At 42.6% G+C, this 19,688-nt stretch overlaps 1 protein-coding gene across 1 annotated transcript in view; it reads right to left on the bottom strand.

Moving 5' to 3' along the window:
- LOC116323927 (VPS10 domain-containing receptor SorCS1) overlaps window positions 1-19,688 on the bottom strand; it is a 184,558-nt gene that overhangs the window by 12,442 nt on the left and 152,428 nt on the right. The window contains exons 15-22 of the mRNA XM_039613985.1: window positions 18,143-18,260; window positions 16,541-16,674; window positions 11,868-11,981; window positions 8,240-8,411; window positions 6,455-6,641; window positions 5,677-5,810; window positions 1,377-1,500; window positions 5-117 (exon numbers count right to left, since the gene is read on the bottom strand). Of these exons, the coding sequence (XP_039469919.1) occupies window positions 5-117; window positions 1,377-1,500; window positions 5,677-5,810; window positions 6,455-6,641; window positions 8,240-8,411; window positions 11,868-11,981; window positions 16,541-16,674; window positions 18,143-18,260 (1,096 nt within the window). The remainder of the gene's footprint in view (window positions 1-4; window positions 118-1,376; window positions 1,501-5,676; window positions 5,811-6,454; window positions 6,642-8,239; window positions 8,412-11,867; window positions 11,982-16,540; window positions 16,675-18,142; window positions 18,261-19,688) is intronic.

Raw genomic sequence — 19,688 nt, 5'->3', positions numbered from 1 at the left:
TTACCTGGATCAGAGAGTTCTTAATGACTCGGCTCACATCCAGCCTCCATTCTGCAATATCGGGGTTGTGCTCATCCAGGTTTGATGAAAAGGCGAGCAGATGAGATCGGAAATATTCTGCAGGAAGAAAAGTAAATGTGTGAGGGGAGCTTATGCCTTTCATCTGTCATTAAATGCAAAGTTTGAATTTTAGATTCAGTTCGTGTACGTGTGCTTTTTGCTAAATTCTGGTTTTATTTTCAGGTTCTGCCTCCATTCAGATCTTACAAGGGGAGAAAAAGCTGCAGAATGAGAACATTAATGATAGAGTGCTGTCCTTCTGTACCAGCTCAGTCATTTTTTTTAGCTGCTGATTTTCTTAATAAACTATTCATCATGCTTTGTGTTGTAGTTGTTAAGAAAAAGAACTGATAGATAAACTAACACTATATAATCATGCATCAGATGTTAATGGATCACGTATGATCACTAATTCTTCGAAAAATAAATCTTGGGAGTTCAAATATAATGTATGCATCAATTTTCTGCCAATCAATCAAAGTCCAGTATCAGCGGCAGCAGCTAAGAAGGTTATTCTAAAATCAGTTTCTAAGCCACATTTTCAGGTTCCTCCTAGCGGGTCCTGAGGCACTCCAATGTAAGATGAGCTATGCAATTTCTCCTCAGACACTCCTGGGCCCCTCCTCCAAACTGGTTGAAAACCTCCAAGAGGATGTAGCCAGAAGGCATCCTGATTACAAACCTCAGGTAGTTCATTTCAGTGTGAAGGAGCAGCAGCTCTGCTCTAAACTCCTCCAAGCTCGTATCAGTTATTTTCTAACACAGTTCGTAATGATTTGTAGTGTTTACTGAGCCAATAAAAGCATGTTTTCAGTTAAAGCTTAGATGGTGAATAACTGGGAAAAAGAACTGGAATTTGCAGCTCTACATGTCTCAGAGACCTTCATCATCAGTTATGCATAACGTTGAGTCAGAGGAAACACAAGAGAAATTTAAAGGCAAATATGAACATGTGGACGTTCACGCTTGGAATCGACATTTTAAAGCTTTAATGTTAACATTTTGGACGACATCATTATTGTGTCTTGGAGCCACAGAAGGCCCTATTTGAACAAAAGAAAAGCTACATCTGTCATTTATATACAATTTATGCTATAGCTTAGCAAATGAAAAGTTTTAGCATATGGTTAAAAATGACCTCTAAGTCTGGAGAATGGCAGATTATTTTAAAAACATTAACTAGAAGAATGACATCTAATAAGTATAAGATCATCAAAGGGAAGCGGCATTATTATTCTACTGTGGTGACAAAACTCATCAGCCTGTTTACAGAGCAACAGATTCCCAGTGGACACTGAGTGAGAAATTCGGCTCACCGTGGACAGCAATGGTTTTTCTGTCCTGCAGAATAGTATTCCCTGCAGACACCTGCACAGTGACTGTATTGATGCCTTCCCGGGAGAATGTGTACGCCACACTTCCCTCTAGGGTGATTACTGGCTGCTGGGGGAGCGAGAGAGAGAGAGAAGGAAGAAGGGGAGAGGGAGATGGGGAGTCAGATTGTAGGTACTCCCGTGAGAGACCCTTATCAACGGCTGGTTAACATCTCACACTGCTGTTATTTACACTACAGAGGTGTCAGGCTGTTGGCCGACTCACAAAAAACACACACAGACACACACGCACGATGACACACAGCTTTGCTAAAGTCTGTGCTGTGCTGCATGCAGCACAGAGGCCTACAGGGAGTTTCTGTGTGACACCAGCAGCTCCTTCCTGTCATTACTCACGTCTCCATTTGTTCTTCAGATAGCTTTAAGATGCTAATGCTGCCACTGTTTATTACCAAGCGACAGAACTGGTTGTCCTTATGGAAAGGCCCCTGTTAGTGCTGAGCAAACACATTTACCCAGCTACAATTACACCGACAGAGAGGAGTGGAGTATTTCTACAGCTACAGTGCATCCTCAGACCATAATGCTTGAATTGTTTTTTTTATTCTTTTGTAATATAATGTTATGGTTCTCTAACATCTGGCTTATTGATTACATTAGTTGCTAATCCCATTGATGCTACTAAAGCCGGGGTCAGCGTGTTTGCACTCCAACAGTGACTTGCTATATTTGGAGGAATACCGCTCTACTTTTTCAGGAAGTTCTAATAGAATCCTAACAGCAGCAATAGGTGTGCTACTTTTCCAACAGCACAAGGAGCACACCTCTTAGACAGAGTGAAAATGGAAAACTGGTGGTGGGAGGAAAAGTTTGCTTGAATAAAGCATGAATTTGTCAGAAATCAAAGTTTAGGGTGCTATTGCATATCACCATCATACCACAATGGGCAAAAATGACTCCAGGAATCACCTGCAGCCTTTGAGCAGATACAGCAACTTTATTTATCTATTGAAGAGCTTTGCTGTGTTTGTCCACTTTGTGGTCGAGGTAGCATGAGATGCTGTTTAGCCTTTTACATGTAAAACCTTTGAATAATGGCTAAACTGAAAGTCAAAGCAGCGCTGCTGTGTGTAGTATGCTGAGAAGTGTCAGTGTCTGACAGCCAAAGTTCTTGTTTGATGATGACTAACATCACTGCTGACATCATTGCTGACATCACTTACTAGCAACCAGCTGACCAGTGGTGAGTTGCAAAGCTAATGCTAAGCAACTATAGCAAGCTAACTTGGTGCATTAACTTAATAGACCTGATTTTCTTCTCGTATCAGCAGTTGTAGGCGTGGAGTCAACGTTAACCTTGTGGCCTTATTCACATTTACTTGGCTAACTACCCACTCATGAATCATCAGGATTCCCCCATGCTAGGAGCTAAGCTAGCTCTTTACACCTCCACACTATGTGGCAACTTAAGCACTTTGAAAGCAACTTCATCAGACAGTGATACACAGGGCAGCACCATCCTAATAGGTCACATGACCATCATCAATAGCAATTATAAAAAAATTTTCACCAGCACCGTGGCAGTGAGAATGTACGAGGATACGAGGCATACGGGGCGACCGTGGCTCAAGAGTTGGGCGTTCGCCTTGTAATCGGAAGGTTGCCGGCTTGAGCCCCGGCTTGGACAGTCTCGGTCGTTGTGTCCTTGGGCAAGACACTTCACCCGTTGCCTACTGGTGGTGGTCAGAGGGCCCGGTGGCGCCAGTGTCCGGCAGCCTCGCCTCTGTCAGTGCACCCCAGGGTGGCTGTGGCTACAATGTAGCTTGCCATCACCAGTGTGTGAATGGGTGGATGACTGGATGTGTAAAGCGCTTTGGGGTCCTTAGGGACTAGTAAAGCGCTATATAAATACAGGCCATTTACCATTTATATACAAGGTGGGCCATTTATATGTATACACTGTAATAAAATGGGAATGGTTGGTGATATTAAAGTCCTGTTTGTGGCACATTAGTATATGTGAGGGGGCAAACTCCTCAAGATGGGTGGTGACCATGGTGGCCATTTAGAAGTCGGCCATCTTGGATACAACTTTTGTTTTTCAATAGGAAGAGGCCATGTGACACATCAAACTTATTGGTAATGTCACAAGAAAAACAATGGTGTGCTTGGTTTCAACGTAACTTTATTCTTTCATGAGTTATTTACAAGTTTCTCTTTGTTCACAGCCATTGACATGTCGAAGAGGTTAACACGTGAGGAGCGGATCGAAATTGTGTTGATATCTGGTGAACGCAGTAACCGGGTCATTGCAGCAGATTTCAATGCAAGACACCCTACGAGACCACCCATCTCCCATGCTACAGTTAGCAAACTGCTTGCAAGTTTCGTGAAACTGGTTCAGTGTTGGATTTGCCAAAATGTGGACGCAAGAAAACTGTCACTAATGAAGAAACATCAGTGGCTGTCCTAGCTTCATTCAGCAAGAGCCCACAGCGTAGCACTCGCCGCATGTCACTGGAGAGTGGCATGAGTCGAACATCTCTTCGGCGGATATTAGCTACTCACAAATGGCAAACTCCAGCTACTGCAGCATCTCAACGAGGATGACCCAGATCGGTGCACAGAATTTGCAGAATGGGCAAAACAAAAACTGGAACAGGACCCTCAGTTCACGCAGAAGATTTTGTTCAGTGATGAGGCAAACTTTTATGTGAATGGTGAAGTTAACAAACAAAACCACCGCTATTGGTCTGACACTAACCCACACTGGATGGATCCCTCCAAGACTGTTGGAACAACAAAAGTGATGGTTTGGTGTGGTATATGGGGTACAACGATAGTGGGTCCATTCTTCATCAATGGAAACCTCAAGGCCACTGGATATTTGAAATTGCTACATGATGATGTGTTTCCCTCTTTATGCACTGAAGCTGGCACGTTCCTGAGTTTTTCCAGCAAGATGGTGCACCACCACATTATGGGTGCCAGGTCCGAGCATTCCTAGATGAACAGTTTCCTGGAAAGTGGATTGGTCGTCATGGGCCAGTTGAATGGCCCCCAAGGTCTCCCGATCTGACCCCCTTAGACTTTTATTTTTGGGGTCATCTGAAGGCAATTGTCTATGGTGTGAAGATACGAGATGTGCAGCACCTGTAACTACGGATACTGGATGCCTGTGCTGGCATTTCTCCTGCGGTGTTGCTATCAGTGTGTGAAGAGTGGGAGAAGAGGGTTGCATTGACAATCCAGCACAATGGGCAGCACACTGAACACATTTTATAAGTGGTCAGAAACTTGTAAATAACTCATGAAAGAATAAAGTTACGTTGAAACCAAGCACACCATTGTTTTTCTTGTGACATTACCAATAAGTTTGATGTGTCACATGGCGCCTCTTCCTATTGAAAAAACAAAAGTTGTATCCAAGATGGCCGACTTCTAAATGGCCACCATGGTCACCACCATCTTGAGGAGTTTGCCCCCTCACATATACTAATGTGCCACAAACAGGACTTTAATATCACCAACCATTCCCATTTTATTACAGTGTATCCATATAAATGGCCCACCCTGTACTTGTTTTATATCTTCTGCCAAGGGCCTTTTTTTTTTTTTGCAAAAATCAGTTTATCCATCCTCAGTTTTTGGCCTGGTACTTTTGGCATAATCACGGAAATTCTTTGTAAAATAAATGACACTAAACATAATCGTCACTCAATCCACCAGCAAGGTGAAAGCTGATTAATTTTATTTCGTAAACTGATTCTGAATTTCAGTGTTTCCAGAAGTCTTTGTTCCGTTTTAAAGTGTCACGTTTTGCTATTCTGAACAAAATCCATTCAGATCTTTTGTCTTCAAAGGCCGATATCTCCAAAGCTGAGTTCCCCAAGCTGAAACTATCCGCATGGCTAGATGCTGCAAAGGGATTAACAGAAAAATATGTCTTTTCTGACCCTTTAACTCTGTGTGATTGATCAGCTCTGCCTGACTGCAGCAGGCCCTATAATTGGAGGATTTTTACACTAACACTAAGATGCATACACTTCACTGGTTATCAGTAATTAAGGTACTATGTGAACAGGTCAGCACGTTCCACCATTTTTATTGACGCTGATTAACAAGGCTACACATTTTCCAACCTGCATCCACAAAAATAGCTCCACAAAATAATGATTCTCACATTTTGGAGCAGAAGAGTCAGCAACCTACTTAATTGCAAATGGGCAAAAGAGTAAGAGAAGTAGTGAGAGAAGTGGTGAATTTCTTGAGTGCGCTGTACCTCTGTGTTATTTCCGATCCACCAGATGTAGGTGACCGTTCCCACTTGGCTGGGCCACAGAACAGCAGTCAGGTTCACTTCCTTATTCCTCACAGCCACAAAGGGAGCTGAGAGATGGATATACTCCAGCTGACCTACTCAGGCACACATATACATCACAGTGTGAACTCGACGCTCTGTGCTATAATATGTGAAAAGAGGATAAAAATAAAAGAAATAACTTTATCGGTTCAAATGAAGGGAAAAAAGAGGGAGGAGATGGGGTTTATAGGTGGGTAAGGAGGGTGAGTTTGTTCAAGATTCGCTCTTGCTCTGGGACTGCCGGCTGCCATCTGTGTACTATTTTTCATCCGTGGCACTCTGGAGCCTGCAGTGGCTCTATTTGTACGGTTGGCACATAGGATTGACAGATTGGTGGGGGCAATGTTGCTCCCTGATCAATAAGTCAGCTCCGTTACATCTGTCACCCCCTGAATACACGGGGGGTGGTCAGCCCTGTTACGTATGAGGTTGCCGTGGCTTCTGCGGGCTGAGTGGCTGCGAAGCAGAAGCTGAACTGAGTGGAAGCGAAATGGGATTTGTTCTATCTCACTTGTTTGTTTGGCTAAGGGAGGGGAACGTGTTCTGTGAAGAGATAAAGGATAGAATGTCGTACAAGCAGAAAACAGCAATTCCATAGACTCTGATAAAAAGTGGAAAGAGCTGAAACTAAGAGCAGACAAACTGGAGAATCTAAATAAATGCACAAAAACATCTTTCAGAAAACTCGGTATCTCACATGTGACATGCAGGTAGAGCATGGCGGTCTCTGAGCCCAAGCTGTTCTCCCCGGTAGCAGTCACTCGGTAGATTCCCACAGCTTTGTAGATGTGTTTGATCCCATCCTCGATGGAGCTCACATTGGAATATGTAAGAGCGTGGCCATCTCCAAAGTCCAGAGTGATGCTCGTCCTCGCCCCGTCACCCTGAACAGGACAAACACTTCCAGGAAATCTGCAGGTCTTCTATGAAATATTCACTCTGGTTTGCGTTGGCTTATATTACATTTGACCACACAGAGCACGGTTTTCCCTCTACACACAATATGTGTAGGTAATGCTTATCATACTCCCTGCTAAGGGCTGCTATTGTCAGTGTGCTCAGCTCAGTCTCATTTTAAGGCCGTGTAATACTTTTGTCAGACACTGACTTTACTCCAAGGTTAACAGTGTCCATAGTGACACCGATCTCAGTCCTAACTCATCATGTACGGATGCTTGTAAACGGCACTGTGAGTCACAGTTTGCACTTTGTCAACTTTTTCCAACAGGAACACAGATCACGATCTGCTGCCTGACAAAGTCCTCCAGTCTTTACATGCAGACGCTGTCACCCTCGCAGAGGACAAAGGATATTTTCCAGATATAACAGTTTCACGGCAGCAGATAGTAGTTCAATGTAAATGTCATTCTACTTTTCTATATATGAAAACAAATGTTTCAGATTTTTGGGGGGATTTTTGCTTTCCAGAAGTCTAAGGAGCTTGGAAAGAAAAGCGTCTGGACTTCTTTAAGTTTCCTTGAAGACGTTTCACCTCTCATCCGAGAAACTTCCCATGACCCTCTTGGGGACACTCCCATAGGGCTTAAAATCTGGGTCTCGCCATCAGTTGCTCTTAGATCTGAAGAAGCTTCTCAGATGAGAAGTGAAGCATCATCAAGGAAACTTAAACATGTCCAGATGCTTTTCTTTCCAAGCTCCTTAGACTACGATGACCTGGATGACTGAGAACCTTCACAGACATGCTTTCAGAATGTTGTGTTCAAACACTGGAAAGAAATAGGAAGTCACTCTTGCTAACCAAGTCATGGTCATCAATTACTTTAATGTAATCTCTATGTTTTTGTATGAATATGCAGAAACTGTAAAAAGAATTCTGCATTTTCTCCTTCTGTGGTTGAATGAAGGTATAGCGGTAACATAGTGGCGAACAAGCTAAAATCACCTTTTTTAAGGTTTGTTATGATCTGCATTTAAAGACAAAGACAATCCGCACAGCTGACTCCATAATCACGAGGAAGTCCCACCTAAAAGAAACTGTGCTACTGCACTCAGGGCTCCTCAGGTTTGCAGTCCCTGTCTGAGTATCTTCTTTGTTTTCAACAATGATGAGAAGTAACTTGAACCCTAAAGCCTAACACTACTACTACGACAACACCTCTTAGGATCACTAATAACTGTGTGGACTTCTCTGGAAGTGTTGATGTGTAACTATGTCAAAGTAGGTGAGTACTGTTGGTCATAAAGAGCAAAAAAAAGGTGTACAATGGGATTTCTTCACCCTTTAAACATGTATGTTCAGTTTAGAGTGTGAACAGGAAAATATGAGAGGATACAGCACAGTCGAGGCTGAGGATGCTGGTGTTGCTATAGAAACAACCCAGACAGCCATTTCCAATCTAAGTGTACATTTGAAACAATCGACTAATATTTGCTAACAGTTCTGACTTCCCCCTTATTTACACTGTAAATATAATGACACTGACACTGTGTGACTTCATGGGAAACACTGAAAACAGCTCACCTCCTCCAGAAAAACAAGAAAGGTGACATTGGTGCCTAACACGGCTGTCAGCGAACCCTCACTGGTAACCAGGTGGAGACCTTTGGGTGCTTGGATAGGACACTGCTGCCTCCTGGCTGTGTACTCTGCGCTCACACCAGCTGTACAGTTATTGGAGACCACTTTTCTGTAGCTGAAGGTGGAAAAGCAAATGAAACCAATTAGATGTGCCATCAGACAAACACAAACTTCATATAAGGTTTGTATAAACTGCTCTTTGTAAACATGTAACTGTATTTATGTGTAAAATAACAGCAGACCCTAACCTGGCTGCACTTCCCTCATTCAGATTCTCAAGAAAACTTAACAGAAAAAAGGAAAAAAACCTTTTCAATTTGAAGTGCCAGGACTGCTGTTTGTGTGGTGAGGGCGTAGACGCTAACACAAACACGGTGCCCTTTGACAGAAAATCTAGAATGTGGTGGGAATGTCAATGTTCCTGCAACAAAGAGCCGTGCTGAGGCTCCTTCAGAAATTTTAAAAAGGACTTACCCTGATTAATGTTCCAGTGACAATGAATGTGCCATGTTTTAAACACAGAGATATTGTGTAGCATGTTTTTTTAATCATGGTGCTTGTTATATATATTCAGAGTACAGCATTTGACATTTTACAATCCTTACTACATGTCAGAAAATTATATATGTTTCATATATATGTTTATATATATATATATTCTTTATCCAAGTATCTTTAAATATAAAGGGAGGAAGGGTGTGTGACAGTCCTTCGGGACACGAATTATGTTAGAAAGCTTAGAGTTAGCTTTTGTTGCCTTGCTGATCTTTAATTTATTAAAAAAACAAATAAACAAAAAGAAAAACACATCAGCTGATCTCAGTGTGAGCCTCAGCAAGTTACACACTGCTCACCAATTTCTCATCCTGTAGGGAGCGCTGTTGAAACTGCTGCACAACTGCAAGCCACTCTGCAACCCACCTCTAACCTGATTCCTCCGTTTCATGCTGTGTCTGACTAATTAATATCATGTCGACTGTCACTAACAGTGCTGCTGATTTGCCTCCCTTAAGCTTTCCACATGTAACTGAAGGCTGGACGATCATCCCCAGCACCAACCTTCCCATCCAACTACCAGCCAATAACCTGCCACAGTACCACATGGAAGCTCCTGTCAGGCATCATAGCGGCCAAAATGAACAGGCACATGGCAGGATTGGCAGGAATACCAGAGGAGCTCAACACCAGCTGCTAGCAGACTGAGCAGTTGTTCGAGATTGCAAGACCAGGCTGACCAACCTGTGCACTGCCTGGACTGACTACAAGAAAGCCTGTGACTCGATGGCCCACACCTGGAACCTCGAGTACCTAGAACTGTACAAGATCAACAGGACCCTATGAGCCTTCATCAGGAACTCAGTCCTTGGTATTTCTTGCCACATGCCCACTGAGAGAAGGACTCAAGAAGATGTGGAGGGTGAAGGTAACACTGGTCCCAGTGGTTATTGGAGCACTCGGTGCACTGACCCCCAAGCTAGGCGAGTGGCTCCAGCAGATCCCAGGAGCAACACCCGAGATATCTGTCCAGAAGAGCGCAGTCAGAGGAACAGCTAAGATACTGTGCAGGACCCTCAAGCTCAAGGATAAAACACCACCCAAAGAAGCTATATATAACAGTAATAATCCTATTTTCATAAAAGTTATTCTATTCGAATAGAATAGAATAAAATAGCCCTTTATTGTCATTGTACACCTACAATCTAAGTTTTTTTGTTTTTGCAACTCAAATCTTTATCAATTCTAAAAAAAAGTGCCTTGTTTCACAAGGCATAAAATATTTACATTTACATGTGTTCAGAAATGAAAGTCAGTTTCTTTTTGGGATGAGAGAACAACCTACACCCTCCTCACCCTCCACAACTGTGCTGGAGTGTACAACCTACCATCCATTCATTAATTCACTTTCTTAACCACTTATCCAGCTGGAGTCACAGAGGGTGATAGATTATCCTAGCTGACACTGGGCAAGAGGGGAGGTACACAGACAACTATTACCATTCATCCACACCTCTGACCAATTTGGAATCATCAATTAAACGAAAACACTAGTTTCTGTTAGGAACAGGGAAAAAAATCCAATCTCCACACCTCTAAACCACCCGTGTGCCATTCTAAAGAGATCACACACAAAAAAAGCATCAGGATGCATCGTCTGGTGCAAGACATAAACAACCAAGTCGGATGGATACAGCAGCTCACTGCTGCAGAAACACGGCTTCATGGCCATGTGATCAGGGCAGCAACAACACAAATGTTTCCTCTTGTCACGCTCACATTTATTTCTGATTGTAGGGATGTGATCTAATTATTTTTCCTAACATCTTCTCCATGTTAAAAGATTCTGTCAAAAAAATAATAAATATGGAGAAAGGGAAAATTATGTCTGGTGTAAACTACGCCAGATAATGCTCACATGTCACCAGGCTGCCAAAGTTATTTACAGTCATGTAAGAAGGGCAGTTCTCTGAATAGTTTCCTGTAAACTTTGAATAGTTTTTGCTTTAATTGCCAATCCCTATTATTCTTTTCTCACTACAGAAAAGGATACGCATAGTTATCTTAAAGTCTAGTAATGAACCTAAATGGTAGATTTCTGCAGCTGAGAGCGCAGAGTGACACCTTCCAAACCTTTTAGTCAGAGAAATAATCATTAATCAGTTATGAGCTTATAGTAATTATAGTAATCCACTCTTTCCAAAGCAGATTTGTAGCAGAAGCAGTTTTTATTCTGGGCGTCCAATACGCTAAAGCTGGCATAATTCAAGTCTTCAAATTTGTAAAAAGCCTTCCTCACATTTCTGAATTCATGGCATGACTTTTCCAAACTGCCCCAGCTGTCACAGGGAGAAAGGAGTTATTGCAGGGCTAACTCAGAGAAACGGCTTTCATTCATGCTCCCAATCACACTTTCAGGCACTTTAGAAACACAAATGAAACTAAAACTTAGGTCTTTGGACTGTGGGATGAAAATCCCACGTTAGCACAGGAAGAATATGCAAGCGCCATACATTTGATCCCCAACAATCCTGCTTATGTTCTGGGTAAGATGGTGAACATCTATCGCCATCGGTTTTATTCACAATACCTCTGCTTATGTTTTCCTAAGTGGACAAAATGGACTAGTCCCATTATTATTAGCATTTTTTTATTTATTTCTCCTGAGGACGATTTAGCTCTGAGCTTTATATCACATTGTGATCATCAATGTTAAATCAGACTTTTCTTCCTGGGCACTTGAGTTATTTTTGGAAAAAGCCACCGCACTTCACACACCCTCACACTGGATTCGGCATTGAATTTTTCATTCATCCCTCTTTGAAATTCTTGACACAATTTTCACCCAAAGATCTTTTTATTACCGGTGCTTTATCCTTGTTGGTTCATGATTGTTTTTTAAAAGTGCAGGTTTGATCATTCAGCCCACATTTTCCTCGGCCCGACCGTGTCGTCCCTGAGAAACTAATTAAAGCACCCGGAGCTATTCGGCTCAAATGCACCATTCATTTTATCCAATCCCTGTGAGTCGCTGCTGAGACTGTGCATGCTGATTCTAGTCAGCTCTCATCCTCACCCGGTGCTGTTAAGGAAAGTCATCCCCGTGGTGCAACTCCTGGACATCGATGATGGATGGAACCAAAAGGCGGGGGTGCACTTGCCGTCCGTCCGTCTCTCAAAGCCGTAATCACTGCAACGATCCGACAAAACAGACACCGTCATTAAACCGGGACACAGAGGAGACAGCGTTTGGAAAATTCAATTCGAAAATTAGATACAGGCTGTTGCAAGTGTGACACCTGCTTATAAAATGGCTGATAATACTCACAGGGAAATCAATCAAAAGTTAATAAAATATTCTAAACTGAAAGGGGCTCCACATGTTGTAAGATCATTCCAGATTGAAATTCAACATGGAAACTTAATGTCATCTAAGTATCGACTTCAGAGGAGCCGCGGCAGCTGCTTCTTTGGTGCTCTTTAAACACAGCCCACGAGTTGTTTGTGCCATAAATTAAAAGGCAGAGCAGCGCTGTGTCCCCAAAATGATAGGGACAAATTGCCCCAATTAGCGCGACATGCACACAGATGCAAAAGTGTTGTGATTGTTAATGAAAGCTATTAGGCTCAGTGATTTATAGTTCTGATGGAGCTTATTCCAAAAGCAGTCCTCCTCGAGAGACCTGCAGATATGGGACCAACGTGAGGAAAAATAAATACACAGGAAAACAAACATTAAAACTGCTGATCATTCAAAGAAAGCATTTTTTGTCTAATGTAGAAAAGCATTCTCTGTGACTGCAGCTGTGATATCAGGAGTCACCAGCACAAAAGCAGGTGTGAAATATCATCTTCTTTTCCTCTGAACACTTTGTCCTTCAAGAGGTGACGATGCCACACAGTTATGGGAATGACTACACACACACACACACACACACACACACACACACACACACACACACACACACACACACACACACACACACGCAGTTATATGTTTGAGCAGCTGACTGGTTTCCATTTAGCAGCAGCAGCCACCGGGAGAATGTGCCAGAGCTGCTCTGCAATTATAATCTGGAGGATGTTATCCTTCACGGTGATCTCTTATCTTTTAATCCCTCACTTAAACCCAGTTTCCTTAAACCCCGGGACATATTGCAAATGCATCTCTGCAACTCATAAGACCATGGCTCTGTGCCAAATACAAGAAAACACCTCGCTTAACAATTAGCCTCTGCTATTTGTTGTTCTCTGTCCTCCAGGTGATGCCATCATACACTCGGTGATGATGTACGCGACTGTCCCACAAAACAGAGCCCTCGCTTTCCTTTGAGTTACAAACTACTGAGAAACCAAACAACTCTGATCCAAGTGCCACAAACAGAAGCTTCTTGTGAACTGATGTCAGAAAAGCAAACAAACAGAAGGCAACAGTGGTCCAGAGTGGCAGTTAGAGTGAAGTCTGTGAGTCCAGCATGAATGATTTTTGTATCCTGACAGTGCAAACATCCCCGCCCCTCCCTGAGCCTGGTTCTGCCGGAGGTTTCTTCCTGTTAAAAGGGAGTTTTTCCTTCCCACTGTCGCCAAAGTGCTTGCTCATAGGGGGTCATATGATTGTTGGGTTTTTCTCTGTATGTATTATTGTAGGGTCTACCTTACAATCCAAAGCGCCTTGAAGCAACTGTTGTTGTGATTTGGTGCTGTGTAAGTAAAACTGAATTGAATTGAAACACCATACAATGAAAAATGGGACCAGGCTGATAGGCACACTAATAGTGTGTAATACTGTGAGTGAGACACAGTGTCACTCCTGAACTTACAGCTCTGGTTACTTTTTACTTGTGTTTGTGGAGTGCAGAAACAATAAGAGAAAAATGAAACACACTCAGTTTTACACTCTGGCTCTGTCTGCTCTCTTCTCTTTCCCATCACCCCCAACCAATGGAGGGCGAATGGCTGAAATCCAATAACTGTAATAAAGTAGATTATTCTACCATTTGCTGGTAAATTGTATTGCTGGGTCACTCAGTAATTGACCTTGACAGGGGTTATTTATTTCAGATATATTTTAATGTACTTCAAAGACCCCTCTAATGACAGTCATTACAAACACTTCATGTTACATAGTTTTCATCCGAGAAGCTTCTTCAGTTCTAAGAGCAACTGGTGAAGAGTCCCAGATTTTAAGCCCTATGGGAGTGTCCCAAGGAGGGTGGTGGACCTCATGTTTAACATTTCACAACGTAGTGTAAGCTGTGCAGTGCAGCGAGGAATGCTCAGACATCTACATTGGAGAGACCAATGTAGAAGATGGTTTGAAGGAGGAGTGAAAGAAGCCATCTATGTCCACTGTGAACGGACATCTTTGAACAGAGGGCGGGGCTTACTACACCAAATGTCTGCCATCTATAATCCTGCCCAGACGCCTTAACGCCCACTCACATCCTGGGCCTTTTGACCTCAGGAAATCACATGATAGGGTGGGGCTAGGTTTTACAGTGGGTCCACCCGAAACCTTGGCTGATTGTGACCCACACCCGTTTTCACACCTTGGCTCATGTGATTAGGCAGAGGATCCATAGGGGGTCCACAACCCTCTTTTGGGGGGGGGGGCTGAAAACTGAAGGCTCTGCCTCCCATTCTACTTTTAAATACTCTAGGAACAACACGTGATATTGTACATGTACTATAAGGTCTTTAAGATAAGATGATGCCTGATTATTCAGACCTTGTATGTGAGGAGCAGAAGTTTAAATTCAATACCGGATTTAACAGGGAGCCAATGAAGAGAAGCCAATACAGGAGAAATCTGCTCTCTCTTTCTAGTCCCTGTCAGGACTCTTGCTGCAGCATTTTGAATTAATTGAAGGCTTTTCAGGGAGGTTTTAGGACATCCTGATAATAAAGAATTACAGTAGTCCAGCCTGGAAGTAATAAATGCATGAACTAGTTTTTCAGAATCCCCAATAAACTTTTAATTACTAGAAAGTCTTTTGTAAAGAATTCATATTCTTCAATAAGATTAAATGCAATATTTTTTGCACTAGAGATCTAACTGTGATTACATTAGGCACATTGTAGTTTAGGTGAAAAATACCTAATTGCAACATTAAAATTATGTTTAAAGCTACCTAGTGCATCTAAAACACTACATACAAAACATCATTACCAAATACAATCTAACAATGGTTAAACTAATGAATATGATGCATAAATACTAGTACTGCTAATGATTATTAACAATAATGAATTATCATTGTGTGTTCACAGTAAAATTCATAACCTGTTAACATCCACCAGATCTCAGTTTAGGTTAGGCTACATTTTGGCCACATGCTAAACAAGCAGAGTTTGAAAGACTAAGACGTTTGCTTTGAGGTCATAGTTTTTTTTTTTTAAGGCTTAACAGGTTTACAGGATTTTTCAAGGTCAAAGGCAATAACAAAGTGGATGGTGAAGTGTTAAGAGTTCCAGCAACTGTGGTTTAATATTGCAGGCTTCCTAGTGCGCGCGCGGAGCCACACACACACACACACACACACACACACACACACACACACACACACACACACACACACACACACACACACACACACACAGGGCTCAGAGGAGTCAGACTTCTTTGCAACAACAAAAAAATCCCAGCAAAAACACAGAAACCAAACACTCTGACGATGTTTGCTCCAGCTTTTTTTTCTTTTTCTTGTTTAAGTCCTGACCTCTCTGGCAGCTTTTACAATCAGAATTATGATCTGAATGCACTGTGTGCCAAACGCATTTTGCTTTTCCAAGAGCAGCTTTATAAATTCTCTATAGGCTCCTCTTGTTCAGGGTTTATCTGTTTACTTCTTCATTTCTATTCCTGTTATTTCAGTTATTCTATTATATGTGGTATACAGTATGACAATGTCTAAAGCAGGACAGGCAGAGAAAAATAGGAGAGGATTGGGGAAGACATAATAAAAGAATAGAGTACAAAAAGAAATACACAATGTATCGCCAACTACCGCACCTATAAGAGAACAAACATACAACACCTGGAACACAAACACTCAAAAACGCACAGGTAGCACTGGCAGAGCCACATAAATGGCTCTACCCACTGTGACCCTATGTGTGCATGTGCTGTATGAGGGAGTGTGCGTGTGTGTGTGTGTGTGTGGGTGTAAGGAGAGAGCCAGGAAACAACTGGCTCAGTAGGCACCCCTATTTCCCACACCCAGCCACAGGGAGGTGTAGGCTCTGCAATGACACCACCCAGTCCGGGGCCTCCACCCAAGACAGTAGACTGGAGTGTTCAGATGAGTCTTGGGACACACACAGGAAAAGGACAAGACACCCTGGTCTGGGTCTGGGACAAGCTGCACTCAGCAACGGATGCTTCCTCACCTGAAAAAGCCCCCCCACCCCCAAATGGGCGCAGACCAACCCCTCGCAAGAAGGGTCTTAGCCAGAGACCCCGGGAACCAGCGCCCACCCAGAAGAGGCCGCCCCGCCACCACAAGCACCCCAGGCCCCACACCCCAAGACCGTTAGAGAGCACCAACCCCAGTCCCCCACTACCACCAACTGATTCAGAGACCCAGGCACAGTTCTCCAACCTCCAGGGAGCTGCCAGAGCCCAGTAGTCCCAGATTATACTTATTCAAATCTGATGAATTATTAATGCACAGTTTAAAAGTGGGGATTGTAAAGTGTTAGCACATACAAAGTGGACTGAATGAAAATTAAAAAAAAAAAAATACTGACCATTCAAAGTCAGCCTCTGTGCAGTCGCATGGTGCCGATGTCATGGTCACTGAGTATGTCTTTCCCATAACGCACCTGGACGTGGGCTTCAGCTTTCGGTAGATTCTTTTGACTCCCATCAGACACGGCTCACCCTGCAGGGTCCAAAAACAAAGCCAAGTGGAAAGAAACACAGAGTTTGAAACTGAAGTGATTTTGTAACGCTGTATCCACAATAAATAATTTACAGCATGCAATCAGCCATGTGTGCAAAGAGCACCGTTCTCGGGCTCGTGGCGTGTGGCGTGCTCAGCTCAGCAACTGTTCCTCCGTTGCAAGCGTCACACTGTCGAATGTGCTGCTTGAGTTCTTTTTTAAGGGATTTTTTTTTGTGATATTGAGATGAATGACTGTGAAGGAGTTTCAGCTGCAAAAGCTGCCAGAACCCGATCCATTTTTAGCCACGTGGCTATGTGTGGGAAGTGAATATAAAATCAGTCGAGTACAAAAAGATGTGAAGATATCAGCAGCCTGTTTCCACTGCATCCTTCATCCTACACTGCTGCTCTCTTTTTATTACCAGAAGATTCTGTCTTTGTGCATTAGGTGTCACTAGTGAGATGGCTAAAAAAATTCTTGCCAGCATCCACAAATACAACTGCCAGCTCCGTCCCTAACTTAAACTCAAAACCTCTCCTTTGTTTTCAGGTGGTGTTTATTTTTTATACCCACACTACCTCTACATTTGGGCAGTTTAGCCCTGTAATTGGCTTGGACTCTTGTCATCTTCCATGCTATATGTTTTGATCATTAGCCTGCTTTGAGCATATGGGCGTCTAAACCAATTACAGAAGTGGGCCATGAATAAAGGCAAGCTTTAAACGTCTGGCTCTGCTTCAGGCCCGACCAGGTTGAGGAGCTTTCAGAGCAGGTTTAACGTATGCTGGGAGGTTCACTTAAAGCACGAGGGAGGAATTGTAAGGATACTGTGCTGGGAGGTCTCCAGCTTCACAACACAGCAAAGCTGAAAGCGTACAGCGAGGGGCTCTGAATCAACCAAACTTAAGAACTTGTGTTTGGAGGAGATGGTCTCCACAGACTTCAGACTTCCTTCAATGAATTTACTTCTCAGTTGGAAATAATAGCTCATTAAGTAACAACTTTGATTCCTTTTGGAGTGTTTTTTCATGCAAGGCTGAGTCCTACCTTTTACTTACTACCATTTTATTCCATGATTCCTAATCCTAATTTGAAAGCTCTAACCCTAAGGTTTCAGAATATCAGAATTTTGGCTTTTCAAGACATGCAGTTAAAGGGAAAACTGTTTATAATTCAAAGTTATTTAGTTTTTCTGCTAAACATAGCACTTGGGGTTAGTACAGCTAGGGTACTTAGATGTCACAGGGTTAAAGACCTGGTTTCATAATAATGTGTTTTACTGAAGCAGCTCATTAGCAAACATCAAGAGTATACTTTTTAAATTAAAAATCAATTTTATAGTCTGCCTCTTTGAAATGTTATTTAATTAAAAAACTAATTTGAAATATAATTAAATGCTCTAAAACATTTTGTACAGGGTGTAAAAAATTCAAAACTCTATTCTGATCTGATTAAATGCCGTACCTGGTTGTGCAGGTGCCATGTCTGATAATCTGCCTCTATACACCTCCTGTTGAAAATGGACCTGAAGTCTATTTTCACCAATTGCCACTCCGATCGATGACTGACATGTCCAAATATCCTGAAAAAAAAAACAGACACACACGCTGCACTCGTTAAATACAAAACACGATTTGGATAATGATCAAACTAAAACGATGTTAAAGGAAAAGTCTGGCGAGCAAATCCCACACGAAGATCGAAGCTGGGAGTGAATTCATCCTGCTAATAAGCATTGTCTGATGAATCTTATCATCTAGGCCACAGAGCTGATGTTTTTTTGACCACACATGATTAAAAACACATCTGTGAGGCTCATTGTTGCACTGAATGTCGTGAGCCATCATTATCGTGAAAGGAAGCATGGAGGTCTATTAACGCTGATCCCGCACATTCAGCTTTCTGATGCCCCAAATACACTTTAGAGCATCAAACTGAAAATGCAACCATGAATAAACGACTTCATTAGCTAGCAGTGATACTACCAGCAGTGGACAGCTGTTTTAAGAAATTACAGAGAGCCTTTGAAAGTGAAATACTAAACAGCTGATAAAGACTGTGAGTTAGAAAGAGCCAAATGTTTCAAAAATGATTCGTGCAAGAAAACTGCTGCAAGCCATGGATATATATCCGAAAGCAAAAGTCTTAATCTTATTCTAAAAGATTTACAGGTTTGTGTCAGGGCGCTGGGTCTTTTGAGATTATAGTGTTTTTGTGACTCTCACATTATAAAGATGGTTTAAGTTCAACTTTTACAGTTTAGCCTCGAGTTTAGTTCTTTCTATGTTTTGAGTTTTTCGGTTCTGTTTGTGTCCTTGTTCTTGTGTCCCTCTCTCTTAGGATCTCTGGGTCTTAGCCTTGTTGGTATGTCTCTTCTCCCTTTTCTGTTCTCATGTTCCCCACCCTGCCATGTCTCCCTCCCTCTCTCCTCTCCGTGTCTCTCGCTCTCTCATTCCCCGAGTCCTCGTCATGTCTTTGTGTTTGGTCTCCCGTTTCTATTTCTAAGTCTGTTTCTCTCCCCGGTCCCAGTGTTGAGCCGTGCATCTAGTCTGCATCTTAGTCTGTTTCCTGTTTTATTTTGACAGTCTCGCATTCTGTGCTCAGTTTTGCTTCCTCCTGTGTCATTATGTCAGTTCGTCCCAGCTGTGTTCCCCAGTGTTTCCACTTCCCTTGTCACTCTCGTGTGTTTATAATATGTGGTCATTGTTGGGTTGTCTGTTCTTATCACGCCATGTTCCAGGTTTCTATTTCTAGGTTCCAGGTTGTGTCACCATCCAAGTTCCCTGTGTCCCAGTTTAGTGTTTAGGTTCTCCCAGTTCGGTTTATCTTAACTCTGACTTTGTTGCCTTTTGCCCTTTGTTTTGTCTGTTTTGCCATTAGCCCGAATAAATCGGCACTTTTGTTAAAATCAGTCCCGCCTGCGTTGTGTGCATTTGGCTCCTCACTTAAAACACACAAGATCTGCCGCCAGCGATCCATCATTGGAAGAACCAACAGGTAACAGAAAGGC

This window comes from Oreochromis aureus, linkage group 6, assembly GCF_013358895.1.
Source record: "Oreochromis aureus strain Israel breed Guangdong linkage group 6, ZZ_aureus, whole genome shotgun sequence".
In the NCBI taxonomy this organism is placed as follows: domain Eukaryota; kingdom Metazoa; phylum Chordata; class Actinopteri; order Cichliformes; family Cichlidae; genus Oreochromis; species Oreochromis aureus.
Note: the sequence above shows the minus strand (reverse complement) of the source record. Positions and strands in the feature narration are given on the sequence as shown.